This window comes from Lutra lutra, chromosome 10 (assembly GCF_902655055.1).
Source record: "Lutra lutra chromosome 10, mLutLut1.2, whole genome shotgun sequence".
NCBI classification, from domain to species: Eukaryota; Metazoa; Chordata; class Mammalia; order Carnivora; family Mustelidae; genus Lutra; species Lutra lutra.
This window is the reverse complement of record NC_062287.1, coordinates 98,418,951-98,440,122: the sequence shown is the minus strand read 5'-3', so window position 1 is coordinate 98,440,122 and position 21,172 is coordinate 98,418,951. Positions and strand designations below refer to the sequence as shown.

Here is a 21,172-nt window from a genome sequence, read left to right as displayed (position 1 = left end):
ACTGGCTTTGAAGATGAAAGAAGGGGACACAAGTCAAGGAATGTGTTGGCCTCAGGAAGATGGAAAAGATAAGGAAAAGGACTCTCCTTTACAGTCTCCAGAAAGAATACAGCTCTGCTGATCCCTCAATCTTCGCCCAATAAAACCTATGTTGGGCTTCTAACCTATGTAACTGTTTAAACCACTAACTGTAGTAATTTAGTATAGCACCAATGGAAAACTCATACAGAAAAACACACAGAACTCTACAAGCATGACATATACAAGTGAAATAGTCCAAATATAATAAAACCCACATTTCCCCAGACCGTGGGTAAAAGCACAGTTACATTTATTTTTTTTTAAGATTTTTTATTTATTTATTTGAGAGAGAGACAGTGAGAGAGAGCATGAGCGAAGAGAAGGTCAGAGAGAGAAGCAGACTCCCGCGGAGCCAGGAGCCTGATGCGGGACTCGATCCCGGGACTCCAGGATCATGACCTGAGCTGAAGGCAGTCATCCAACCAACTGAGCCACCCAGGCATCCCGCACAGTTACATTTAAAACATGAATATGTTCCACTGACTTCTCCCCCACCTACTCCTGCCAGCAGACCGTCAGTCCCTGATAAACAGTCCCTAAAGCATTTCTGGGAGTGCCAGGGAGTGTCTATGTTCATGAAGTACTCTGTTAATGAAATAATCCATTTTAGTTTCCAATTAATATAGGTAAATCCACCGAGTTACTCTTAGGAATTGCTTTGCTGGCCAGGCTCCAGTCTCCTTCAGGGGACCATCCCTGCTCTCTAGGACACCAGTCCTTGCTAGGTACTCACCCCACTCCTTTGGTCACTAGACTTCTGGAAGGCACCCTCCCGCCCCCCCCCCCCCGGACACACACACAATATGCTGGAGACTTTAAACTGGAAAACCTACTCTAGGGTCATTTGTGCAGGAGAAATACTGGCGCTCTCCTTTTTTGTACACTCAGCAAGAACAGTCTCAGTGCAGTACTCAAGGACCCTCAGTGTTTCAGAGATGCTGTAGTGTACTTAGTCTTTTTGTCCTCCTAGCCCCCGACTCTGCTTTCCATAGGCATCAGACCCAAGTCCAGCAGAGGCCAGGGAGGTAGGCAAATCACAATGTGCTCCACTACAACTAAATCCCAAATCAAATTACTACAGGTTCCTTCTGCCCTAAGGCAAAATTTTTCCCCAAGTCCCTTTTCAGTCCCTTACCAAGTAGGTTTCAGGCATACCTATCACACAGGTTTGACAAATGTGCTCACATATGACCAAATACCACTAGGACTGTATGAAGGCAGTCCACAGTTGGGACAGCATAAGTAGATGCAAGAACTTAAAGAAGGTAGGGGCCCCTGGGTGGCTCAGTCGTTGTGCATCTGCCTTCAGCTCCAGTCCTAGAGGGTCCTGGGATTGAGCCCAGCATTGGGCTCCTTGCTCAGCAGGGAGCCTGAGTCTCCTTCTCCTTCCAGCCCTTGATCTCTCTCACTATCTCTGTCTCTCTCTCAAATAAATAAAATCTTTAAAAATAAATAAATAAAAATGTTTAAAGAAGGTAGATTATGTTGAAGTGGTAAAAGACCTTGGAAGTCAGGGCAACAGGGAGCCCCCAAAAGTTTTTTTTGAGCCCCTGAAAGTTTTTAAAAAGTGCTAGAGACTGAATATTTGTGTCCTCCCCACCTCCCCAAAATTCATATGTTGAAACCTAATCCCTACTGTGATGGTATTTAAGGGTAGGCCTTTTGGAGGTCCTGTGGGTGGGATTTTTCCACACCACGAAGCAATTAACTCCTGTGGAAACTGACCAGGTATCCCACAAACTTAACTCAATTCTGACACTACCGACCTGGAAATAACGTCAGATCCTACAAGCTAAGGGTTCAGTCCCACAACACTGCTCCCATTTCAGATGCTAATTACAAGTCTAGGTTATCACGTGTGCTTCTGACCCCTGGCTATAAATTGGAAGCTCCCATAACCCCTTCCTCGGGTTCGATTTTCTGCTAGAGCAGCTCACAGAACTCAGGAAACCAATTTACTTACTAGATTACTGGCTTATCACAAAGGATGTTAAAGGACATGAATGAACTGCCAAATAAAGAGATACTTAGGACCAGGTCTTGAATGTAGGAGCTTTTGTCCCCATGGAGTTTGGGGCACAGAACTGGGTTCATTCTGGTTCACCACCTGGAAGTTCTCCAAAACCATCCTTCTGGGTTTTTATGGAGGCTCCATTACATAGGCTTAGTTGATTAAATCATTGGCCTTTGGTGACTAAACTCAATCTTCAACCCCTCAAGCCTCCCCAGAAATTGGGGGATGGAGATGGAGCTGAAAGTTCCAACCTTCAAATCATGTGGTTGCTTCTCCTGGTAACCAGTCCCCACAATTAAGCTTCCGAGGGACTTTCCAAAAGTCATTTCACTAACATTAAAAAAAAAAAAAAAACACCTTTCTCTTCTCATCACTTAGGGAATTCCAAGGGTTTCAGGAGCTCTGTGCCCAGTATGACTCCTCAATTTCTAAATCAGGTCACTGGCTAGTAATAGGCACATAGAGAATCACACGATAGTGTAGAGTGAGGTAAAATGAGTTATGCCTTGGATATGGTGAGTCTGAGGTGTCTGTGGGGGAATCCCAGTGATGTTAGCAGGCAGATGAATGTAAAAAGCAGGTTCAAGGGGCCCCTTGCTGGCTCAGTCGTAGAGCATGTGACTTGATCTTGGGGTTTTGAGTTCAAGCCGCATCTTGGGCCTAGAGCTTATTTAAAAAATAAAAACTCTTAAAAAAAAAAAAAGAATAGGCAGTTGGATACCTAAGGTGGGAATTCAAGGGAGAAAAGTTTAGCCTGGAGAAATACATCTGGGAATTATCAGACTACTGCGATCTAGTATTTAAAGCAGAAGACTACATGAAATCGTCAGGGGAATGTGTGTAGGCAGGACCAAGAACTGTGCCCTGGGGCAGTCCAACATTAAGAAGTTTGGAGAAAAAGAGAAGCAACTAGCAAAGAAGTCTGAAAAAGAAAAGTTTGTGAAATGGGAGGAAATCAAAAGCATGTGTTGTCCTGGAAGCCATGTGAAGAAAGTGGGCAAGAAAGCAATTAAATGGTCAAATGCTGCAGGTAGTCAAGAAAGTTAAGGAATGAGAGTTCAGGGGTGCGTGGCTGGCTCAGCCCATAAAGCATGCAACTCCTGATATCAGGCTCAAGAGTTGGAGCTCCATGATAAGTGTAGTGTTTACCTAAAAAAAAAAAAAAAAAAAGGAATGAGAGTTCGGTGTTAGATAAAGATGGACGTCATCGGAGATCTTGTAAAAAGCTGTTCCAGTAGAGCAACAGGCGCGAAAGCCTGATAAAAGTGGATTTAAGAGAGACTCAAAGAAAAGAAATTAAACAGAAAGCTCTTGAATTTTGCTGTAGCGATGAAGAGGAGCTCTGAAGTGATAAAGAGGGGCTCTGAAGTAGTAGATAGTGGCCAAAGAGAGTGGAAATCAAATGAGTTTTTTGTGTGCGGCAGGAAGGAGAAATAACAGCATGTTTGTGTGCTTGGGGAAACAACTCAGTAATGGGGGGGGGTGCAGAACTGAAGATGGAGAAGAGAGAGAACTGCTGGAATGATGTCCTTGAGCAGGGGAAAATGTAAAGTTTATGCCCGTAAGTTTAGGGATGTAAGTTTAGGGACAGTTCAGTTTATAGTAACAGGAGAGGAGGGCAGAGTATGCAGGTACTGATGAAGGCGGGTAGGGAAAGGAGGCAGTGGGGAAAATTCTCTTGATTTCATCAATTTTCTAAGTGAAAAAGCAAGCTGAGAGTGAGGAGGAGGAGAGAGGCGCTGCAGGTTAGAGAAGTTGTGAAATACTCATCTAGGACAGTAAGTGGACAAGGGAAACACAATGTGTTCGCTGGGTAGTAGTATGGACCCACTGGAGGTTTAGAATCATGATGGAGGTAGAGGAAGGTATGTCTGTTTTTCTCCAGCCCTGCTCAGCTGCAGCCTTGGATTAATCAAATTTCTAGGTTTTACCAAAGCATAATGAAGAAAGAGCAAGCTAGGCAAAGAGTAATTTAAATGGAATTTAAGCAGAGTAAGAAGGAAATCTCAAGGAAATGGGGACAGTGAAAAGGTGGTAGAACAATGGTTCCTGGGTGGGATGGAGGGATCGCATTGCTAGAACTGGAGTCCTAGGAGCAAGCTGGAAAGATGAGGTGGTGGGGGTGGGTGGAGTGGTCAGAATAGGATCAATAAAACAGAATGATAGAGAAGGGTTGCATTCACTGGTGATAACAAAAATAACAGAACTGCTTAACAAACGTTGACTATCGAGGAAAAATCCTCTTCCCATGAAAATCAGCATTTTTCCCAGTACTGAGCATCTACTGTGCCCTAGATACCGGTAAAGGCACAATATCTTACAAACATCCAGATCAGGGACGGGATGAAATTCCTTTCAGCACTTAGATAACCACAGCGTGTTGCATCAACGTTTTACTGAACGCACTGCATATCAGAACTCCAGAATGCACGAATTCAGTCTCTCTAAAAGATTCCAACACAAAAGATCTCCTCTCCCCAGTACTCGCCCTCTCCCCATCCCACGTGTCGCTGAAGGCCAAAAAGGAGACCAGCCAACGTACAGACCGCCACCCCGACGCAGAGAAGGGTGACCGCGAACTCGGAACCCGGTAGAGGGCGCTCGGCCAGCGGGACTCTCCGGACCTCGCCCCTCGGGGGAAGCTCAACCCCGCCGCCCGCGCCCGGGTTTTCAAAATGGAAACAAACCTGGCCCCGCCCCCAGCCCGGAGGACGCCGGGAAAAGGGTACCGCCCCTTGAGGGGATGTCCCAGCCGGCCAGGCTAAAGTTCCCGCAAGCAGAGTCGGTTCCCCTTGCCCCTTTGTCTTCTGGCTTCCTCCCTGTCCACTCTCGTTCTCCAACCAACTGACTGGAAGCCTCGCAACGAAGAGTCAATCGTACCCTCCTTCTCCGCAGGCTTCCTCACCAGTCCACAACTCCATCCGCCCCGCCCCCGGAAGTGACGACGGCCGCCCGGCCTAGCTCGCGTCCCGTCGGGCCTTGCGGCGGCGGCGGGAAGATGGCGGCGGCGGGAGCCCTGGAACGGAGCTTCGTGGAGCTCAGCGGTGCTGAGCGCGAGAGGCCGAGACACTTTCGGGAATTCACAGTTTCCGGCATCGGTACGAAAGCAGCCAAGAAGACGCGATCCGATCCTTCCCCTCGGGCTCCGCTCATGGGTCCTTAAATCTCTGACCCCGGGTTCATACTCCTTTAGTCCACATGCCTGTAGCCTTGGGATCATAGCTTCCGTAGTGTCCTACTTCGTCCTGCTTTCTTCCCTTTCTCTTCGTGTGGATTGTCAGTCGTCACCCTCTGCTTTCTCAGCGCCCTCAGTCTCTGTCATCCCGAGAGAACCAGGTATGCAGGCTGACCACTCTCCTTTTGCAGGGACTGCAAATGCCTTGGCTGGAGCCGTGAAATACGGTGAGAGCGCGGGAGGCTTCTACTATATGGAAAGTGGCAAGTTGTTCTCCGTCACCAGAAACAGGTTCATTCATTGGTAAGTGCTGTGTTCGCCGAACCCCGCTGGGAGGTCGGATTGTTTGGCTTGAATTTTCGCGGCTCTTGGTCAGATTGTCCTTCTCTAAGGCAGTAATGGACAGTCAGGAAAAAAGAAACACTGTTTTCTCTTGATTTCTGAATCAGGAGAAAATTAAGGAGACACAAAGTTCTAGGAGAGGTGCCCTTCCAGGTAGCACTAAAAGCAGAGGAAATGAAGCTTATGGGATAAAGCCCCCAAGACGAGTTTTAAACTTGAACTCAATGTGTTCTCATTGTGTTTTACAGCTTCTTCCATTCTTGGTATACATTTGAGCTTCTTCATGTCAGGCACTCTGCCGAGTTTACTAGAGATGAAGTGGTGAACAAAAACAACCACTGTTTCCATCGTGGAAGATGTTGTAGCTGTCTGACAATAGATATGGAGCCATCTTTCATGGGGCAATTTTATGAAGGAAAAAAATCACGAAAGGGACAACATCGGTGTATAAACATAAAGTTTTCATACTTGGCTCAGAGGAAAAGTATAGGGGCTGTGAGAGGTTTATGAGAGGACCAGTGTTATTGGTGGGACAGGGAAGGTCTTCACCGATATCACATTTAATCTGAGATCTGTAGGATGAAAAGTTGCCGAGGCAGGTGGTTGGAGAGAGAGCGGTCCGCATATAGGATCACCATATGCAAAATCTGTGAGATAGAAAGACCTGGGCAGATTTGAGGAACTGACTGGAAGTCTGTGTGTTTAAGTGCAGTGGGTGAAATGGAAAGTGATGTGAGAAATGCTGAGCCTGGGGGATGGCAGGGGTGGTAAGCAGAACTCAGATCCTTCCTAAGGACTTTGGATTTTTTTCCCCAAGTACACTGAATAACCATTGAAGGGTCTTAAAGAGTTACTAACTCTTGGGGCGCCTGGGTGGCTGAGTGGGTTAAAGCCTCTGCCTTCGGCTCAGGTCATAATCTCAGGGTCCTGGGATGGAGCCCCACATCAGGGCTCTCTGCTCAGCGGGGAGCCTGCTTCCTTCTCTCTCTCTGCCTGCCTCTCTGCCTACTAGTGATCTCTGTCTGTCAAATAATAAAATCTTCAAAAAAAAAAAAGAAGAGTTACTAACTCTTTACTAGCATAAACCAAATTTCATGGAAAATGAATTTGGGTTAGATAGATATTATACAAAAAAAAGATTTTGTTCTTGCTCTTACCGAGTAAGAGATGCTGGTGGTTCAATTGTGGGAGTAGTTAGGAAAGGAGAAATTGATGGATTTAAGATGCATTTAGTAGGTAGCTTTACTAGGGCTTGGTGATAGACTGAACGTGGGGTAAAAGATGGGAAGGGAAATGGAGGGAGCAAAGACAGTTCTCTGGTTTCTGGTATCACTAACAAGATATTGAGTGGCAGGGTTGCATTTCATTAATATACAGAAGACAGAAGATGGATTTTGGAGAAATGTGAATAATTATTTCAGATATATTAAATTTGAAGTATCCATTATAGCAGCCCCTCAGAAATGTCATGTAGGCATTGAAATTTATAGGTCCAAGTCTCAGAAGAGAGACTTAGTTAGACATACAAATCTCATTTAAGAAATACTTTTTAGGGCGCCTGGTTGGCTCAGTTGATTAAACAGCTGCTTTCAACTCTGGTTATGATCCTGGAGTCCCAGGATTGAATCCCACATTGGGCTCCCGGCTCCACAGGGAGTCCGCATCGCCCTCTGACTTTCTCCCCTCTCATGCTCTTTCTCTCTCTCTGTCTCTCAAATAAATAAATAAAATCTAAAAAAAAAAAAAAATACTTTTTAGTGCCTAATATGTTCTAGTCAGTGTTTAGGGACTGAGAATACAGTAGGGAACAAAACAAATTCCCTGCCCTCGAGGAGGCAGATAGTCAGTAAACGAGAGGAATCCCCCAAAATAAGTAAGTTTGTGCAGTGATAAGTGGAATAGAGAACAGGGATGGAAGGGAAGGGGGATGCCTGCAGGAGTTGATCTTTTATTTGGGAAAGACCCAGTGATAAGTTGGCATTTGAGCAGAGGAAGTAATCTGGGGAATAAGATTTTCAGGTAGAACCTTCCAAGAAAAAGGAACCAAAATGCAAAGAACCTTGAGACAGGAGCTTGTTTGTTATGTTGAAGAATGGCAAGGGGCCAGCAGGAGTCTGCACCTGAGTGATCAAAGGATAGATTATAATAAAGTAGCCAAGGGTCAAATCAGGGTTTTGTTGGTGATTTTAAGGCTTTGACTTTTACAGAGTTAGATGGCAAGAAGCCATTGAAGAGTTTTAAGTGGAGGAATGACATGATCTAAGTTGTGTTTTTAGCGGATTGCTATGGCTGCTGTGGTGAGAACAGCATATGGCCGGGAAAGTTTGGGAGCAGGGAGACTGAAGGAGGTTGGTGCCACATTTCAGACAAGAGATGATGGCAGCTTAGACCAGGGAGGTATTAGTAGAGGCAGTGAGAAATATTCTGATTGTGGATATGTTTTAAAGAAGACTTTGTTAGGGGGCACCTGGGTGGCTCAGTTGGTTAAGCATCTGCCTTTGGCTCAGATCATGATCCCGGGGCCCCAGGATCAATCCCCTCGTTGGGGTCCTGGGATAGAGCTCCAAGTTGGGCTCCCTGCTCAGCAGAGAGCCTGCTTCTCCCTCTGCCCCTCACTTGGCTTTCGTGCACATGCATGCTCTCTCTCTCAAACAAATAAATAAAGTCTTTAGAAAGAAAAAAGATGAGTTTGATAGAATTACTACCAGATCAGATTAGAGTATACAGAAAGAGAAGAGTCAAGGGTGACCTCAAGATTTTTGGCTTGAGCAACTGGAAGTTACAGAGATGCCAATAATTGAGTTGGAAAAGAGTGCAGGTGACCAGGTGTTTTTCAGGTTTGCGAGTCTAGGCATTCTGTTTTGGACAGTTTTCATTTGAAATCCCTGTTAGATATCCAAATGGAAGTGTTAAAGCAGTAGCCAGTACATTGGAAAGTTTGGGCTGAAGCTACAGATTTGGAAATTGCTGGCATTAGATGGCATTTAAAGCTGTTACACTGAATGAGATCACCTGCTCTGTTGGCATTTGGGGCCAGAAAAGTCTTCGTTGTGGGGGGCTGTCCTATACATTGTAGGATATTGAGCAGCATCCCTGGTCTCTACCCACTTCAGACCAATAGCATCCCCTTCCCAGTTGTGACAAGCAAAAATATCTCCACGTAACTGTTAAATGTCCTTAGGGAGTAGGCTAGAAGAGCCCTCTGTTGAAAACTTGTGAGGATGAGAGAAAAGAGGTCTGAGGACTAACCACTGGGGCACTCCAATATTTAGGAAGATAAGGAGACTGGGAAGGAATAGCTAGGGAAGTAAAGAGTTGAAGGAAAAAGAGAGTGGTATCCCAGAAACTAACGGAAATATTTCAAGGAGAAGAAGAATGAAAAACGGTTAAATACTGCATGTAAGTTAGAGAAGTGAAAATAGACCTTTGAACGGTGGAGATCATTGGTGACCTTGTGGGAAACTGCTTCTATTGTGGTACAAACACCCGAAGTGGCTGAGCTCTGGAGAGAAGAAGAGGACAGGAATTGTGAGAACAGAACAGGTCTCAAAAAAAAAAAAAAAGAATTCACATGGCACATACAACTTTGGGAGTGGATAAGATGTGCTTCAGGAGAATGTGTACAGTGAGCAGGTAAGATGACCCAGGATTGGGGTTTGAGAAATAAAAAGTAGGCACCTGGTCAAAGAAGAGAAGGGGTACCTAGAGATGGAGGAATAAAACCAGAAGAGGGTGGTATCATAGAAGTCAAGAAAGACTTTTCAGGACAACATGGTCAAGTGTGTGGAATGCTGCAAAGAAGTCAAGTATAAGAGCAGAACTGAGGAATCCATTGGTTGGAATTGGTGTGGCGACCTTGGTGAGAAGAGGGCAGGTTGAAGAGTATGAGGGAGTTGAGGAAATAAACAAGATGCGGCCATGGAGGGGGAAGGAGAAATTGGAATGGCCAGATGAAGGCAGGAACAGGGTGACGGAAAGAGAGAGGCCAGGGAAGAGCGTATCTGAATGTGGAGAGAAGGCTTTGGAAGAAGGAGAGATGGACGCAGGAGGGATATACTTGGGAAAGTTAGAGATTGCCCTTGAATTACTGGAAGGAGACTTGCTCTTTGGGGGCAGATGCAGGCGGTATGGTAAATGGGTGATGAGAAGTTAGGGCTTTCCCAGCATGGTGTTTTCTATGATCCAAGGCTACCATATGGCAGAGATGCGCCTGAAGAAGTCTGCCCTGCATCCCGCCAAGCAGGAGCTAGTCACAAAAAGGGAAATAGTCACATTTATTAAGGTCACTATAGTATGATGCTGTGGTACTAATAGTGGAGGCCACATTCCACTGCAAGTAATGGGGGATGTGGTGTGAATTGTCTTTATAGTGGAGCTCAATTGTGTTGAATATCATTGTTCTAAATTAACGGGTCATCGAGTTTGGAAATGCCTCCATTGAACAGAGAATCATATAATAAGATTTGAATTTTATATTGTGCTGTGTTTTATAAATGAACATATTGTGATGGTTTGGATTGTAAAATTGATCTGAATTTGTTTACCCAAATTCTTCAAATTGGGAAAATTCACTTGGAAACTATTCCCCTATATTTCAAAGCAAGAGTCAATTAGAAAGAAAAGCATAAACTTTGTAAACAAATGTTTCTTTTTTAATAGGAAGACCTCTGGAGATACATTGGAGCTGGTGGAAGAGTCACTGGACGTAAATCTGTTGAATAATACAGTTCGCCTCAAATTCCAAAATTGCATCGTCTTACCTGGAGGGGTTCATGTCTCTGAGACTCAAAATCATGTGATAATCTTGATATTAACCAATCAAACAGTGCACAGATTACTTTTACCACACCCTTCCCGGATGTATAGGAGTGTAAGTTGGTTAAGGGTAATATCCCTTACTTCTCAGACTACCTTGGCTATCAGAAATTTAATGTTGGAGCAGTGTCCTTTAGAAATTGAAGGAAAATGGGATTTGTTACCTCTCACCAGGCGTACTTTGATAGTTACTATTTAAAATGATCAGACATATTTTTAAGTTGAAGAAATAATTTTTATCTAAAAAAATCACTTTCCTTTTAGGATCCGTCATTTTTACTTTAAAGACTTTTGTAGGGGCGCCTGGGTGGCTCAGTCGATTAAGCATCTGACTTTGGCTCAGGTCCTGATCTCGGGATCCTGGGATTAAGCCCTGCCTCAGGCTTCTCCCTCACTGGGGAGTCTGAGTCTGCTTCTCTGTTTCCCTCTGCCCCTCCCCCTGCTCCTGCTTGAGCTTACGAGCTCGCTCCTCCCTCTCTCGCGCGCTCGCTCTCTCTCTCTCAAATAAATAAAATCTTTAAAAAAAAAAAAAGTTTTTATAGCAATTGAAAGGAACTGAGCAAAATTCAGCTTATTTTGATTTAACAGGTGTTTCTTTTTCATTACTCCACAGGAGTTGGTAATTGAAAGTCAGATGCAGTCCATATTTACTGACATTGGCAAAGTTGATTTCAGGGATCCTTGCAACTCTCAATTAATTCCAGCTGTACCTGGACTCTCCCCTAATTCTACCACCTCAGCAGCCTGGCTTAGCAATGATGGGGAGGCTCTGTTTGCTCTGCCATCTGCTTCTGGGGGAATCTTTGTTCTTAAACTACCTCCTTATGACATACCTGGTAAGAATGGGAACCGAACTTGGATTTAACTTTAAACAAGGAATGTTGGCACTAAAACCTTAGAAGTCTCTACCCATCACGCACGGCAAGAACTGTTTCTCTACCCCCGAAATGATCATTCAGTGTTGCTTGCCTAAGGAGTCTGTAATACTTTTACTGTTTTTTTCTTTTTCCTGAGAAAGTAGGATTTTATACAGTGGCTGAGGAATTGTAAACCTTTTTGGAGTGTGGGAAGTCAGATGACTACAAGATAGCCTATTCTAAGGTCTATAGTAGAGAGGTGTTGACTGCTTATCTACCTTCAGGTTAAGGTTCTATAATTAAAATAAATTAATTGATGCAAGGAAGTTCAGCTGCTGATAACCTCCTCCAAGTCACCATTGTCTCTTGCCTGGATTACTGCATTAGCTTCCTAAGTACCTCTCAGAGCTCCCCTTAACCTCTCTACAGAGACTTCTAGGACAGACTGTAACATTTAAAACCTCAGTAGAACCATGTCACTCCATTGCTCAAAGCCCTCGGGTGAGGGTTTGTTCTTCAGATGATTCTGAATAAACCCATAGTCCTTACATTATCTTACAGTGACCCCCTGCTGCTTCTCTAACCTCAGCTTCTTCCCCACCCAACCCCCTTCACTTCTATGCACCAGTCTCCTGCCTTCTTGAAGTTCCTTGAACATACTGGGCACACTCCCACGTCAGGGCTTTTGCCTGAGATAGTCTTTCTCCAGCCACTAACTTGGCTCATTCCCTCAACTCCTCTGGGTCTTTACTCAATGATCCATCAGTGTGAGGCCTTCCCTGACCACCCTTTTCAAAACTGCATGTACAAATGCACCACCCCCAACACAGCATTCACTGTACCCTTTCTGTTTTCACCTATTACCATTCTGCTTAATATAGTTTAATGTTTCAGCTTCTGCCCTTCTCCCTGTGGAATATAAATTCCATGAGGACAGGTATTTTTTTATATTTTGTTTACTGCTACATCTTCAGCATCTGGAACTGTGCCTCCCATGCGAAAGGAAACCAGTGATTGTTTTGGAAAGAATGAATGTTCTGAGCACCAATAGGGTTACTATTGGTAAATGGCAGAAGTTTTCCCTAGGAATGTGTTAGTACCATTTTTATTGATCCAAGAATGATTCCAAGTATTTTAAGTGGTATGTATCTGGATAGGCTGCATCCTAAAACTTCTTCGTATAGAAATGTAGAAACCTGTCACCTGTTATAAGGACCTTATTCATGGCTGCATCCTTGTTGTTAGGTTTCTCTGAGTCTGATCCAGAGGTGCCTTGGATCTCATTGGTCTGTTCTCAATCTCATAGGGACGGTGTCAGTTGTGGAGCTGAAACAAAGTTCAGTAATGCAACGACTGCTTATAGGCTGGATGCCAACAGCCATCAGGTAAGTGCGGTCTAGTGGGTAAATCAGAGGGCCCAAGAATGTAATTCTTGCACTGGTCAGCACCTATTAGTAATTCCAGTCTTACTCTAAGGCAGATAAGCATTATACTGAAAAGGAGAAGAGTCTGTAAAACATCACATTCTATCAGAGGAGAGCCATATCTTGGACACCTTGATTGCAGAACGTGATTTTCTGTAAATATTCTCACAATATTCCATTCAGTGCTCTTCCCTGACTTACCAAATCTGATTTTATAGAATACTAGAAGTGGGAAATTTTTGATGATTAGAACTCTATTCCTGTCTTATGTAGAGCCTTAAAATGTATCATAGTGATTGATTGTAAATCACTGGAAAATACAATTATCTTATACCAGTATATAAATTCTTGGCTCCTTCTTTTAAGAGGGTACATTTATAACTTTGTTTTATCTTTTTAATTACAAATTCTAATCCAATATTTATAACACTGAAACCCCAAAATTGGGCCTTATGTTTTTAGAGGTGACCAGGGGCTTTCCGATCGTCCCTTTGCTCTTGCTGTTCATTGCGTTGAGCACGATGCCTTCATCTTTGCTCTGTGCCAGGATCATAAACTACGAATGTGGTCTTACAAGGTAAGTGCTACATTTATAGTTAATATAAATTAAAATAGGACTGTGAATTGTAAGAAAATTGAAAGCAATTTTGCTGTTTCTCTCAAAGATCATTAAGATCACTTAGTTTGGAAATCACAGGCCATTTCTAGACTCAGTTCCATTTAGTTTTATTTTTCACACATTTCTATGTATATATATAGCTCTCTCTCTCTTTTAAATTATGAATCCTAGGGGCGCCTGGGTGGCTCAGTGGGTTAAAGCCTCTGCCTTCGGCTCAGGTCATGATCCCAGAGTCCTGGGATCGAGCCCCGCATCAGGCTCTCTGCTCTGCGGGGAGCCTGCTTCCCCCTCTCTCTCTGCCTGTCTCTCTACCTACTTGTGATCTCTGTCTGTCAAATAAATAAATAAAATCTTTAAAAAATAATAATAATAATAATAAATAATAATAATAAATTATGAATCCTATAGAATTAAAATAGTGCAGAGAATGCTCTTCACTTAAGAGGAAAAAATGTTTTTAAAAAAGGATCATGGGGCGCCTGGGTGGCTCAGTGGGTCAAAGCCTCTGCCTTCCACTCAGGTCATGGTCTCAGAGTCCTGGCCCATATCAGGCTCTCTGCTCGCTGGGGAGCCTGCTTCCCTCTCTCTCTCTCTGCCTGCCTCTCTGCCTGTTTGTGATCTCCGTCTGTCAAATAAATAAAATCTTTAAAAAAAAAAAAAGGATTAAATGTGTTGGGTTTTTTTTTTTTAAGATTTTATTTATTTATTTGACAGATCACAAGTAGGCAGAGAGAGAGAGAGAGAGAAGCAGGCTCCCCGCTGAGCAGAGAGCTGTATGCGGGGCTCGATCCCAGGACACGACCGGCACTGAAGGCAGAGGCCTTACCCCACTGAGCCACCCAGGCGCCCCCTCAAATGTGTTTTTTAAATATAGGTTGATAAGATAGTTTTGTTTATTGTTTTTTTTTTAAATGTGAAGTGAAAGGGGCACCTGGGTGGCTCAGTGGGTTAAGCCGCTGCCTTCGGCTCAGGTCATGATCTCAGGGTCCTGGGATCGAGTCCCACGTCGGGCTCTCTGCTCAGCGGGGAGCCTGCTTCCCTTCCTCTCTTTCTGCCTGCCTCTCTGCCTACTTGTGATCTCTCTCTGTCAAATAAATAAATAAAATCTTTAAAAAAAAAAATGTGAAGTGAAAGTTTATTAAGTGAAGGTAAGAACAAAAAGGTAAGAAAAAGAAGCTCTCTAGAGAGAGAGGGGTCCCGAATGGTTTGCCCAATAAAGTAGTTTTTAAGATTCATAAAACAGTTGATGGCTTTATTTATCAGACTGAATAGATATTTTCATCTCAGTCTTTAAAAAAAACAAAATGAAACAAAACAAAAAACCTGTTGTGTCCTTCAGCAGATAAAAGAGAAAGAGTGGTAGATGTAATGGATGTACCTCCTTTTGAAAGGGAAGGAGTTTGTTTTTCTAGCTTGGATTTTCTTTGACATGTACTTGTTGATTCATCTTGGGCAGGACCAGATGTGCCTGATGGCAGCTGACATGCTGGAGTATGTTCCCACATTTAAAGACCTTCGGCTCGTTGCTGGGACTGGACATAAACTACGACTTGCTTACTCTCCTTCCATGGGACTCTACATAGGGGTGTACATGCATGCGCCCAAACAAGGACAGGTAGGAAATAAATGAGACCTCCGTCAAGCTATGCATTAGGTACCAATATGGGGAGGGAGCTATAGATTCATTGAGTCTGTTTAAGCTCTTCATACCAGCGTAGGTGTTTCAAGTGGTGTTTCCATGGAGATGATGGGTTTTGTGCTAACATGTGAATTTAAAGATCTTGAAGAAGTTAGGATTAAAGGGAATAGAAAGTTTAAAGACATGTAAAAGAAAAAGTTAACCAAAGCTGAACAAGAAAGAGCCAATTTGGATGTCTGGGTGGAAAAATGGAGTTATGAAAGGGAGGTAGGTATTACTAAGTGGTTGGAGGGAAGTAAATTTTTAGAAATAATTTTGCTTATCTTCCAGACACTAGTTGTTGTATATAGATGAGGTATTTAGGGCATAATACATCTGTGTAATCATAGAGTAAACAGCCATTTGTCAGATACTCTGTTTGGTATGATGCCAGGCCCCTTAAGTACATTAATAGCAAATGCTTGGATTGTGCTTACTCTGGGCTCACATACTTTACACATAATATCCATTTAATCCTGATAACATTCCGGTGAGGTAGGGTTTTTCCTCACTGTGCTGGGGGCACCCATCTGGGTGCCCCTTTCACTTCTCTTGGGCTCTGATGCCCAACTACAGGTTGCTCCTCCATCTGGATGCCTTCTTTATCTGGTCTGATTCTCTGCCACCCCCATTTAGGGGACACCTTCCTCCCCTCCTTGGGCTCTAATCACCAACATAGACTGCTACTCTGTGTGGATACCCTCACCATACATCCCACCCTTCTACCTATGTGTGGAAGCCCTCACCTTGCTCATGCACCTAGACTCTAAGCCAAATGTGGATACTCTTTTTACCGCCTTTGGCTCTTTTTTTAAAGATTTATTTATTTATGATTTGAGAGAAGTTGGAAGGGGCTGTCAAGGGAGAGAAAGAATCCCAAACAGACTCCCTGCTGAGTGCAGAGCCCAATGCAGGGCTCGATTTCACAACCCTGAGATCATGACCTGAGCTGAAACCAAGAGTCAGACATTCAACCAGCTGATCCACCCAGGTGCCCCTTTATCCCTTGGGCTCTTGATTCATCCCATGACCCTATCCTTGGTCTCAGTTTCCTGGAGTAGCCCACAGAACTCCGGAAAATACTAACTAACATTTGCCAGTTTACTGTATGATGAAGGATACAGATGAACAACTAGAAGAAGGAGTATAGAGGATGAGTCCAGAAGGGGCCTGAGTACAGGGGCCTCTGTCCCTGTCATGTTGGGGCGTGCCACCCTCCTGGCACATGGCTGTGTTCATGGCCATTAAGTCTAGAAGCTTTCCCTTTATTGTACTTCAGGAATTTTTATGGAAGCATCATGACATAGACATGATCCATTATTAACTTGATCTCTAGCCTCTCTCCCCTCCCCAGAAAATGGGCTTGGGGCTGAATGTTCCAGACTTTAATCATGGCTTGGTTTCCCTGGTGACCAGCCCTTATCCTGAAGCTATCCAGGTGTCTCCTCATTAGAAAAAAGGTGTTTCCTTGGGGTGCCTGGGTGGCTCAGTGGGTTAAAGCCTCTGCCTTTGGCTTGGGTCATGATCCCAGGCTCCTGGGATCGAGCCCCACATTGGGCTCTCTGTTCGGCGGAGAGCCTGCTTCCTCCTCTCTCTCTCTCTGCCTACTTGTGATCTCTGTCAAATAAATAAATAAAATCTTAAAAAAAAAAAAAGAAAAAGAAAAAAGGTGTTTCCAGAGCGCCTGGCTGGATCATTCAGTAGAACATGTGACTCTTAATCTCTGGGTGAGTTGGAGCCCCATATTGGGTGAGGAGCCTACTTTTAAAAAAAAAAAAAGGCATCACCCAGGAAATTTGAAGGGATTTGGGGGCTCTGTATAAGATGCTCCTATCATTTCCATCACTTAGGAAAATACAAGCTTTTTTTTTTTAAGATTTTATTTATTTATTTGACAGAGACACAGCAAAAGAGGGAACATGAGCAGAGGGAGTGGGAGAGGGAGAAGCAGGCTCCAACCTGAGTAGGGAGCCTGATGCGGGGCTCAGTCCCAGGACCCTGGGATCATGACCTGAGCCAAAGACAAACGCTTAACAACTGAGCCACCCAGGCACCCCAAATACAAGCTTTTTTAGCTCAGAATCAGAAACTGGGACAAAGACCAATATATGTCTTATTTGACAGATTCTGAAAGAGATAATGTTGATTCTATGGATTATATTGGACAGTATTGCCATCCTAGCAATATTAAGTCTTTTGGTCCATAAGCAGGGGATGCTTTTCTATTTATTTAGATCTTTAATTTCTTTTTACAATGTTCTGTAGTTTTCAGACTATAAGTTTTGTAATTCTTTTGATCTGTGTATTCCTAGGTATTTAATTCCTAGTCTACATGCTACATGTATTTTATTGCTAGTGTAATTGAAATTATTGAAATGAAATTATTATTTTCTCAATTTTATTCTCAGATTGTACAATGCAAGTTTATAGCAATACAGTTGATTTTTATATATTGATTTTGTATCTTGCAACCTTTTCTATTTTTTTTTTCTGTTCTAATAGTATTACAGTGGAGTCCTTAGAATGTCTTATATACAAGATAACCTCATCTGCAAACAGTTTTATTACTTCCTTTCCATTTGAGTCATTTGAGTACCTTTTTTATTTTCTTAATTGCTGTGGATAGATCCCCCAGTACAATATTCATAGCAGTGGGAAGAGAGCTTATATCTTTGTCTTGTTGCTGTTCTAGGGGAGAAAGATTTCAATGTTTCACCATCAAGTATGGTGTTAGTTGTGAATTTTTCATAAGTGCCCTTTATCATGTTGAGGAAGTTCCTTTCTACTCCTAGTTTATTGAGTATTTTTATTATGAAAGAGTGTTCAGTTTGGTACCATTGCCTTGATTCATGTTAAAATACCAATAATTTTACTCTCTATTTAGGCTTTTGCATCATCAGTGCAAAAATAACAACACAGTGAAAAAGGATAATATAATATTATGAAAAGACTTTCAGGGATGCCTGGGTGGCTCAGTCAGTTAAGGGTCTGCCTTCAGCTCAGGCCGTGATCCCAGCATCCTGGGATTGAATCCCAAGTCGGGTTCCGTGCTCAATGGGAAGCCTGCTTCTCCCTCTGCCTGCCACTCTCCCCGCTTATGCTCACTCGCTCGCTCTCTCTCCCCAACAAGTAAATAAAGAAAAGCTTGAAAAAAGAAAAAAGACTTTCAGCCTCACGTGGGGGCTGGGTGGCTAGCTGGCTCAATGAATAGATGCATGCGACTCTTGATCTCAGGGGTGGTGAGTTTGAGCCCCACATTGAATGTAGAGATTACTTAGGAAAAAAATTCTAAAGAAGAGGGTTTCAGCCTCACTGATGCCCTGAAAGAGCTGTAGCCTACGTTTTGAGAAGCACTCCTCTAAAAGATTCAGAATTGTATGTAGGAGTAGTGTCAAACTGAGCAGAACTTCTTTTTTTTTTCTTTTAAGATTTTATTTATTTCTTAGAGAGCATGAGCAGTGGAGATGGCAGAGGGAGAAGGACAAAGAAATTCCCCGCTGACTGTGGAGCCCCATTTGGGGCTGGATCCCAGGACCCCGAGATCATGACCTGAGCCAAAGGCGGCACTCAGCAAAACTATTATCTCCTTCATTTTAAGCATTGCGGTTCTATTAATGAAACCTAAAATCAAATCAGCTTTTTTGGCAGTTAAGCCTATTTGGGTCACAATGAACTTGTAATCCTTTTTTTCCCCCTTCACAAAAACTGCTCTTCAGCCTGTTTTTTCCCTTAGTCTGCATAGTCAATGTCTGTTTTTCTTTTTTCTTTTTTTTTTTTTTCAAGATTTTATTTATTTATTTGACAGAGAGAGACATAGTGAGAGAGGGAACACAAGCAGGGCAAGTGGGAGAGGGAGAAGCAGGCTTCCCACTGAGCAGGGAGCCCAATTCAGGGCTCCATCCCAGGACCCTGGGATCATGACCTGAGGTAAGGCAGACACTTAGTGACTGAGCCACCCAGGCGCACTGACATCTGTTTTTCTTTATCTGTGATATCTTATGTCCATTCCTATTAATTTCATTTGTTTCTTATTTTCGTTTTGGTTCTTTGGATTCTAATTCTTTAGTAAGTGTATTACTTCGGTCATTCCCAGCATCTTGTTCTCATTGATATCATAAGCTTGCTGCCTATTTTCCAACTAAAACACTAAGACAGCTCTGTAACAGAAGTCCTTCAGACCTGTGGTGTGTGGTCTGTGGACTGGTCCTGGGCCATGAATTCTTGGTTACTGGTTTGCAGTAAGATAACTACAGAAAGTGAGAGGAAGGCTTTTAGAAACATTTTTAGTGCTTTGACACTGCTACGGGCATCATATTCAAGGTTTCTGTATTTTATAAAAGTATCAATCTGCAACAGGTTGGAAATTTAAAAAAAAAAAAAAAAATGGTCCTTTACTACAAGTAGGTAATTTGAGAAGCACTATACTAGCCCAGCATTTTTCCAACTTGTTTTTTGGTTTTTCGGCTAGTATCTGTAATAAGAAATACCTTGCTTTACTGCCTACTATACACATATGTGATGATTTACATGTAACAGAAAATTTTCATGAAATATAACTTAACCTTTACTAGGAGTGATGAACTGATGAACTCTGATAATTTGGTTTTTTTGAATGATGGTTGAGACCCGCTAAATTAATTTACATCCCATTAAGGGGTTGAGATCTATAACTTGTAAAATATAGCTCTAGGTTAGGATGAATATGAACACTACATATATTTTTCATATTTCATACACTGCTATTTTTTCCCCAAAAGGGACACTCACTGTATATTTTCTTTTAGGACTTCCTTGTGGACAATTGCTTAGTTGTAAAGGTAGAGTCATCGTCACACGTCAATATATAGTGAATTTTCTTTATCCAAAAAAATTACTTAAAATGTCCATTAAATATCATTTTTCAGTTTGAAATTTTTTGTTTTGGCAGTAGAGTTAAGTATTTTACTTCAAGGGCGCCTGGGTGGCTCAGTGGGTTAAAGCCTCTGCCTTCGGCTCAGTTCATGATCCCAGGGTCCTGGGATCGAGCCCCGCTTCAGGCTCTCTCCTCAGTGGGGAGCCTGCTTCCTCCTCTCTCTCTGCCTACCTCTCTGCTTACTTGTGATCTCTATCCATCAAATAAATAAATAAGATCTTTTTTTTTTTTAAGATTTTATTATTTATTTGACAGAGATCATAAGAAGGCAGAAAGGTAGGCAGAGAGAGGGAGGGAAGCAGGCACCCTGCTGAGCAGAGAGCCCAGTGCGGGGCTTGATCCCAGGACCCCAAGATCCTGACCTGAGCCGAAGGCAGAGGCTCAACCCACCGAGCCACTCAGGCGCCCCAATAAATAAAATCTTAAAAAAAAAAAACTATGCTTCAGTTACAGAGTTGAATTTTTAGTAAAGGTTAACTAGTGTCGATTTGTATTGCACATATGTTTTAAATTATCTCTAATACAGGGCTCCTGGGTGGCTCAGTTGGTTGAGCGGCCAACTCTTGGTTTTGGCTCAGGTCATGATCTCATGTGTCGTGAGATCAAGCCCCCATCAGGCTCCACACTCAGTGGGAAGTCTGCTTGAAGATTCTCTCCCTGGCCCCCTCTCTGCACTATAAGTGCTCTTTCTCCCTCTCTCTCTCTCTCTTTCAAATTAATTATCTCTGGTACTTTAGTAAAAATATAAACTTAAAAACAGTTTTCTGACCATAATGAGATACTACCTCACACCCATGGGATGGCTACTATCCAAAAAACCCCCAGATAATAGTGGGGTTGACAAGGATATGGAAAAATTGAAACCCCTGTGCATTGCTGGTGAAAATGTAAAATGTTGCAGCCACTGTAGAAAACAATATGGCAGTTCCTCAAAAAATTGATCATAACATTACAGTGTTCTTTCTCCAGCAAATCCCACTTGTGGGTATATACTCCAAAGAATTCAAAGCAAGGTCTCAAAGACATATTTATACACCCATATCCATAGCATTATTTACAGTAGCCAAAAGATAGAAACAGCCCAAGTGTTCCTTGACAGATGAATGAATAAACAAAAATGACATATGCATAAAATGGAATATTATTTAACCTTTAAAAAGGACACATGCTACAACATGGATAGACCTTGAGGATCTTACGCTAATGAAGTAAGTCAGTCACAAAAAAAAAATACTGTTAAGATTCTACTTATATT

At 42.9% G+C, this 21,172-nt stretch overlaps 1 protein-coding gene across 1 annotated transcript in view; it reads left to right on the top strand.

Moving 5' to 3' along the window:
* Positions 1-5,053: 5,053 nt before the first annotated feature.
* The window catches only part of NUP160 (nucleoporin 160), a 50,821-nt gene continuing 34,702 nt past the window's right edge, over positions 5,054-21,172 (top strand). The window contains exons 1-7 of the mRNA XM_047692169.1: positions 5,054-5,193; positions 5,462-5,573; positions 10,272-10,482; positions 11,041-11,263; positions 12,591-12,669; positions 13,171-13,285; positions 14,784-14,942. Of these exons, the coding sequence (XP_047548125.1) occupies positions 5,094-5,193; positions 5,462-5,573; positions 10,272-10,482; positions 11,041-11,263; positions 12,591-12,669; positions 13,171-13,285; positions 14,784-14,942 (999 nt within the window). The 5' untranslated portion in view covers positions 5,054-5,093. The remainder of the gene's footprint in view (positions 5,194-5,461; positions 5,574-10,271; positions 10,483-11,040; positions 11,264-12,590; positions 12,670-13,170; positions 13,286-14,783; positions 14,943-21,172) is intronic.